The sequence below is a fragment of the Symphodus melops genome (genome assembly GCF_947650265.1).
Source record: "Symphodus melops genome assembly, chromosome: 8".
NCBI classification, from domain to species: Eukaryota; Metazoa; Chordata; class Actinopteri; order Labriformes; family Labridae; genus Symphodus; species Symphodus melops.
Window position 1 is genome coordinate 27,315,632 of NC_136698.1, and position 7,255 is coordinate 27,322,886.

At 43.1% G+C, this 7,255-nt stretch overlaps 1 protein-coding gene across 2 annotated transcripts; it reads left to right on the forward strand.

Moving 5' to 3' along the window:
• Window positions 1–1,012: 1,012 nt before the first annotated feature.
• Window positions 1,013–7,048, forward strand: tmem165 (transmembrane protein 165). Of its 2 annotated transcripts, XM_079350896.1 has the most exons (8): window positions 1,013–1,359; window positions 2,289–2,514; window positions 2,620–2,795; window positions 3,676–3,858; window positions 3,950–4,055; window positions 4,781–5,228; window positions 5,288–6,116; window positions 6,147–7,048. In XM_079350896.1, exons 1-6 carry the CDS (start codon window positions 1,222–1,224, stop codon window positions 4,849–4,851), a joined length of 900 nt encoding a protein of 299 aa, XP_079207022.1. In that variant the 5' UTR covers window positions 1,013–1,221; the 3' UTR covers window positions 4,852–5,228; window positions 5,288–6,116; window positions 6,147–7,048. The 2 variants fall into 2 exon arrangements, with proteins under 2 accessions (XP_079207022.1, XP_079207021.1); XM_079350895.1 differs by having other exon boundaries at window positions 4,781–6,116.
• Window positions 7,049–7,255: the final 207 nt, after the last annotated feature.

Here is a 7,255-nt window from a genome sequence, read left to right on the forward strand (position 1 = left end):
AACATAAGAAGTTTTGCAAAAAAAAAATCTAAAAATAAAGGCACGCTCTACAAAAATAAATTTTAACCAAAGAGGAGAAAATTATATAATAAAAGACTTTATGATATATGACTTTATAAGTCTTCAGGAAACAATATAATTATGAACTACTGTAGGTCTTAAAAAATAATAGATGTTTAATAATTAATATTCTATTATATATTTTCTTTACTTTCCAACATATCTTTAGACTTTTTTTTCTGGCGTTTCAGAACAATTGGATTTGTAGCGTGAAATTTGGTGAAGCTGGATGACACATATTTAGTTGTTACAATAAATGTATAACAATATCCTGCTGTTGTGCACATTGTTATGATTTTTTAGATCACATTAAAACTACAACAAAAATGTTGGTTTATTTTTTTTATGAGTTACTGATGACACCTAAGCTCCACATTTTGTTTGGCAAAGCAAACCAAGTGTGAAGGTGAAATCTGTCTTGTTTAATATTTTACTTTTGTCCATATGTTGAACGTAGAAACTGAGCTTTCAGATTCAGGTTTTAAGAGTTTAAGGAGGCCTGTCAACCTAAATTAAATGTATCTTGTAACTACTTATTATTAATTTATATTTTTGTTTTATGACTTATTGTGACTGCCAATGTTCCCATTGTCTTAAAAATCCTGAGAAGTCGTGGAATTTAGTAACTAACAGTGACTCCCTCATTAAAGGGACATTTAATTTACATCATAAAGTTAAATGTTACGTTAATTGATAAAACGGTTTTAGATTAAATCCAACGTTTTCTTTTCGTCCCAGGTAAACTCATTAAAGCTGGTTACACAATTGTTTTTAGGATTTATAAAAAAAAAACAATAATTCAAAATCCGTTTTTTCCAAATATTCCGATATCACGTGAACGCTCCTTTAAGTATTTATGGACCGACAAGTCTACCGTCCAATCACTGAGCTGCCCTCTATATAGCACGTCACTCTTTTCATCGTCCAATCCGATGCTCTCTATTATAACGCTCTGGTCCAATCACGTCTCTCGTCTGTTCAGAACCCGGCAGCGAGAGTCTAACTTCCGCTCTGAATGAGTTCGGTCAGTTTGATCGTGACGTGTATTGTTCAAACTGTGCGGGCTGCTAATATGAGGTTCTCCCGTGTTGTTGCTGATGATATTAAGTGATAATAAGGAGTGATTTAAAGAGTATTTGCGGAAGTGTTCTGGGAGTAACTATGGCTCTGTCGGGGAGCGGAGGCGGCCGGATGTGCCTCTTGGTTCCTCTCGCCCTGGTGCTCTTGTTGTTGCCGTTCGGAGTTTCTGCAACTCCAGAGGAGGATAATGTTGCTGTCCGAGAGCAACCAGCAGCAGAGGTAACTCATTTATTCCACCTTTTATATCTATTTTACACCGTCACATGTCGTCCAGAAACAGGCTGTTTATGACGCCGGTGAGACCGCTGCTCCGGAGCTAACCTGAGCTAGCCACCACATGCTACCTGCTGAGACGCGTCAAAACAATAAAATGTGTTAATTTATTTTAAAAGAAACCTTCAAGAGTTAATATTTAAAGTTCATTTAAGAGCAGGGGTGTACAAACCGCCCTGATTAAAGATGTAAAATACATGTAAGATAAACTCAACCCACTACAATTTTATATATATATTATATTATATAAATAATAATAATAATAAAAAATAAAATAAATAAAATAATAATAATAATAATAAATAAAAATATATTTAATATTCTACTATTTTCACAAAATTTCCAAAGACGTAAGATTAAAATCAGTTGTGAATGAATATAATTATTTTATTTCAATTCTCTAACAATAGAAAACTAATGAAAATATCCCTTTTTTCTTATTTGTCTTAATAAATACATGTTTTATACATTGAGTTTGCAGGTCACGGTACCAGAATATTAAACTTACATTATGATTATTGTTATAATCAAACTTTATAAACACCTGCTGCAATATGATGATAAATTAATATAAATAACTGGGTTCCCACGTGTCCTGCAAAAAAAGGAAGTCCCATTCAAAGACAACGTTACTCAACACAGGAAAACCACAACACTATTTTTCTCTCAGCAATCCCTCTACATTTGTAATCCTGTACGAGTTCATTAATATCGCCCTAGATTGCATTTTTATCTGTTTAAATCATAATTTCTCTGCATTGTTGAACACATTATTTGTGTTATTAACCTTAAAGAAACAAAGACGTGTCTCTCAGGTTGGACCTGGGTCTGAAGTCCTCCTCGTTCTCACCGTGTCGACTTGTCTCTTGTTGCAGAAAGCCACCACTCCCCATCCCGTGGGCCCGGCGGTCCCCGAAAATGACCCGAGCAAAGGAAACCTGGGTTTCATCCACGCCTTTGTAGCCTCCATCTCTGTCATCATCGTCTCCGAGCTGGGAGACAAAACGTTCTTCATCGCAGCCATCATGGCCATGCGTTACAACCGGCTCACCGTGCTGGCCGGAGCCATGCTGGCGCTCGGACTCATGACTTGTCTCTCTGGTCAGTACACCTGGACACGTCCTGAAAGTGACGGCAGTGTTTATCTGTATCTGGCTTTATTGTGAAGTATTAAAGATGTTTTTGACCCCCCCCCCCCCCCGACAGTGCTGTTCGGCTACGCCACCACCATCATCCCCAGAATCTACACGTACTACGTGTCCACCGCGCTGTTCGCTATCTTCGGCATTCGGATGCTGAGAGAGGGGCTGAAGATGAGTCCAGACGAAGGCCAGGAGGAGCTGGAGGAGGTGCAGGCTGAGATCAAGAAGAAGGACGAGGAGGTGAGACATCACACATGCACACAGTCTGAGGAGCCTTGATGGTTACCTCTGATGGGCTTCCAGGTTTTAGCTGTGTTGTGTTTGTGTGTTTCCTGCTGCAAACTAATAAAGACATCTTTGCCTGTATCTTTTGTCACTACGGTCGTTTCCTCTTCTTTGGAGGGTTTTTATGTGTGACACTGCTCCTCACTTTGACTCTTTTTTGATTTCTCTATATGACATCAGAGCTCGTCTTTCCTGCTGGCAAAAATATTTAAAAAGCTGAAATTAAATGATTAACTTTGAGCCGAGTCTGCTCGTTATTCGCTTTTTATGTTTCACAGTTAGAAGTGGGCGTGCACTCCTACACAAACCTCGCACGCAGGTTCAAAACAAACAGCAGACTTGCTGGCTGTTTGTTTTTGATGCGCTGTTTTTATTCAGTTGTCTTTTATCTTAAAAAAAAAAAAAAAGCAAGGTTTGTCATCATTGTTGACGTTCATGTTTTCTCTGAGCGGGTCCTCACCTGCTTAAAAAAGTTCACATCATGGGGCGCCGGTGGCGCAGCGGCAGCGCGTGCGTCCCATATAGCGAGGCTTTGTTCCTCGCTTGGGCGGCCCGGGTTCGCATCCGGCCTGTGGCCCATCTCTCTCCCTGTTTCCGCCTCTCTCTATCAATAAAGGCCAAAAATAAATCTTTAATAAAAAAAAAAAAGTTCACATCATTTTACAAGAAGGAGAGCGGAGTCATGATGCCGCTGTTTCTCAGGAAAACACGATGTGTTATGTTCACATGCCAGAGAGAATTAGCCAACATGACTTTCATGTCTCAGCCTGCGGGCTTTAGACTCTCTCGGGTTGGAGTGTTTTAAAGAGTAAAGAACGACCCTCTTTGTGTGCAGCTCCAGCGGACGAAGCTGATAAACGGGGCGCCGGACGTGGAGGCCGGTTCGGGGGGGGCGATGCCCCAGAAGAAGTGGCACAGCTTCATCTCGCCCATCTTCCTCCAGGCGCTCACGCTCACCTTCCTGGCTGAGTGGGGCGACCGCTCGCAGCTCACCACCATCATCCTGGCAGCTCGGGAGGTGAGTCTTCATCCGCAGCACAAACTGCTGAAGCACCGATGGGTAAATATATTTTAGATGCATCAACCTGCTTTCTTTTTAAATTTCCCAGAATCCTTTTGGCGTGGCGGTGGGCGGTACACTTGGACACTGTTTGTGTACAGGGTTGGCTGTGATAGGAGGAAGAATGATCGCACAGAAAATATCTGTCAGAACAGGTGAGGTTATTATCTCACACACACACACACACACACCACACACGCACACACACTCTCTCAGTTCGATCAATTCTGCAAACAAAACGTACACTTGACGCGTTCCTGCAGCCGATTGAAAGTAGACTGGCAGCGTCTTTGAACCGGAGCAGGGCGCCGCGGTGGCTCCAGGGACGGACCGCAGCGTGTAGCATGTAGCGTGTAGCGCTAACGTTAAACGTTACTGTCAGAGATTTCAAGCAGGCGGAAAACGACAGATTCAACAGCTCATTGGATCACGACTGTTGAATCACTGATTGTCCACAAACACACCAACATTCACACACACACAGGCAAACAGGCGTCTGCAGCGAGGAGGCCGTCTTTAAAAAAAAAAAGTGAGGCAAAGTCTCAGCAGCCAATCGGCTGGTTGCAAAGTCAGCTGGTAGAAAAAAAGAAAAGAAAGCAGAAGTTCAGCGGCGTGCGCTTTTATTAGTCTGCAGTTTGTGAAACCACAGAATCCTCGAGATGTGGAGACACTCCTGAAGACTGAAGGACGTGACTGTCAGAAGGACAGACGTGTCTCAGTAACAGGCGAGTGGGTCGATGCCCACATAGAGGACCTTATCCTCTGTACACGGGGCGTGCACACTAACCACTAGGCCACCGTCTGTTTTAATGATGTGTAAGTCGTTTGATGCTATTTAAGATGTGAAGACTGTCTAACACGTTCTGTTCTTCCTCCACAGTTACAATCATCGGGGGAATCGTGTTCCTGGCGTTCGCCTTGTCTGCGCTCTTCATCAAGCCCGAAGCTTAAAATGGAAACAAAAAAAAAAGACTTTGAGGTTTTTCTCATGTACATAAAACAAAGAGAGGTAAAATGTGCTGATGTTTCTGTAGAGCGACTTTAGATCGGAGTCTTTCAGCGTCCTCGTCTCCTCGCCAGCCTCCGAGCCGCCGCTCTCTTCTTCCTCAGAGGTCGATTTGTCGGCGTTAAAAAAGACCGCTCACTCCTGATGGTCTCAAACCTGCAGTACGCACCAAAGACTCATGGGAGGTGTAGTTTTTCAACGCTAACTTTATTATTGGTTTTTATTTAACGGGATTCACGTCGGAACTGAAACCTCGAGAAGAAAAAGCGACGGGTTACGGAGGCTAGCGAGGAGCCGAGTCCTCGTCACCTCGTCACGTGGCGTTCCAATTAAAACAGACGGGATCGTTACTGAACTCCGCCCTCCCGCTCGTCTCCGCAGGCGTCAGCGGCTCCAACGTGTAGTACGTCCCTCCCTCTCCGTCAGACGATGAGCCTCTTTCACACCTTCAGTCTTTTTCGTTCTTTCTTTTTAAATGTTGGTTTTCGTGTATTTGAGATCAGGTGACAGAAGAGACTCCTCCCACTCCCCCCCCCCCCCCCCCCCCTCCATCATATAAACCAGGACACAACAAGAAGCACATAATGATGAAACAGATTAATGATGGATTTTATTTCAAGCAGCAACATTTCCTGGAGTAACACTCGAACGTGTGTGTGTGTGTCTGTGTGTGTGTGTGTGTGTGTGTGTGTGTGTGGCTCCGTCCTGCAGCAGCTCACCGTTATTGCTGCATCCTGCCGATGTGTGATCGAGCTGCCTCCACAGACACTTCCTGGTTTTTGTTTTTTTTTTCCAACTCACTGACGGCCTCATTATGTTGTTAAACGCTCTTCCTTCTTTAAAAAGGGGGAAGAATCTTTTTTTTTATTTGAAGCAGAAACGCTGCTGACATCACGCTCCTCGAAGACGCCACAGAGCCGCTGCTCTCCTGCTGCCTCGCTGTCTTTCTGTCACTCTGTTTGTAATTTGGAGGGTTAAGTTGGTGCTTCAGATCTGAAACACACACATGTCCTGGATGATAAAACACACACACACACACACACACACACACACACACACACACACACACACACACACACACACACACACACACACACACACACACACACACCCTGCAGGGCAGCAGAAGAGCAGGCCTGTGTTTGCATCCTGGTGGCTTTAAAGGGAGCGACGCAGCAGTTTGATTAAAGATCCTCACAGAGCAGGAAGTGTCTGTTTTAGAACCACCAACAGACTGAAGCGGTCTTTGAACTCGCCGACCTCAGGACGAGAAGCTGCGTCTGTTTCTGTAATAACAAAGACGGGCGTCACTTCACATTTTCACAACAAACCCGTGTGCACGTGAAAGATGCGTAGGACCATAAAAATATCAAATTTACTGCAAGAAGAAAAGTCGTTTGACTGCTAACGATGCTAACACTTAGCATCTAATCAAATCAAGAATGAGATTTACAGCCGTTCTGTCTTTTTTTTTTTTTTTTTTTTTCATATGGACGTTGAATGCAAAGGGCTTGAACACACAGCTACACCAGGTTGTTAAGAGGACTGGGCCTTTAATCAGGATGGGCTGATGTGTAAAAATAAAGCCCAGACCCCAAACACTACAAGACCCCCCCCCCCCCCCCCCCCCCCTTTCATTAAAGACCTCATGTGCAGCCTCTTGATCAGGGGGAATCTGCTTCTTTTTGCCAGGATTTAAACGCTGAATAAAGGCCAGTAAACCTCCTCAGGTGAACTCTGAGTTTGAGCCACGACATCTCAAAATCAAAAGACTACAACAGGTACTGAACGAGAGCCCGATCCTTGAACTACACAAACCTGCAGCATGCGTGTGCGTCACTCCTGTGTTTGAAGTTACAGAGACACCTGAACGCAGCGTGGCCTCCGTCTCACCGCTTGGTTCAAGTCTATTTATTTTAGTGTCTTTCTGATTTCTCAACGTGTACTGTAGACGCAGACGGAGGGGGGGGGTCACTCAAACCAGAATATTTTTATAGCTGATTGTCAATATTTGACGGACTTTGCTCAACTGTGAAATATTTCTGTTTGTGATACAGGTGGGCTGACGTGTGTGTGTGTGTGTGTGTGTATATACTGTAGATCTCAAACACTCAATAAAGATGTTTCATGTGTCGTCTGATTTCTAAGTGAAAGATTTCTGTCTCCAGCTGAGAGAACTGTGAACCAAAGATAAAGATAATATTCTTACTTCATTTACTCATATTTATTTCCTCCTTAAGTTTTTTTTTTGTTTTTTTTAAAAAAAAAAAAAGCATAATACAGTTTTAGTAAATATGAACCTATTACTCATCAGGTAACCTTCGCCTGGTAAATTATGATTCTATTGAT

Excerpts from the sequence above, each read along its gene's own strand:
- tmem165 (XM_079350895.1), top strand. The coding sequence starts at position 1,222 with ATGGCTCTGTCGGGGAGCGGAGGCGGCCGGATGTGCCTCTTGGTTCCT. Across the intron at positions 1,360-2,288 it reads GAGAGCAACCAGCAGCAGAG|AAAGCCACCACTCCCCATCC; the intron begins GTAACTCATTTA and ends CTCTTGTTGCAG. Across the intron at positions 2,796-3,675 it reads TCAAGAAGAAGGACGAGGAG|CTCCAGCGGACGAAGCTGAT; the intron begins GTGAGACATCAC and ends CTTTGTGTGCAG.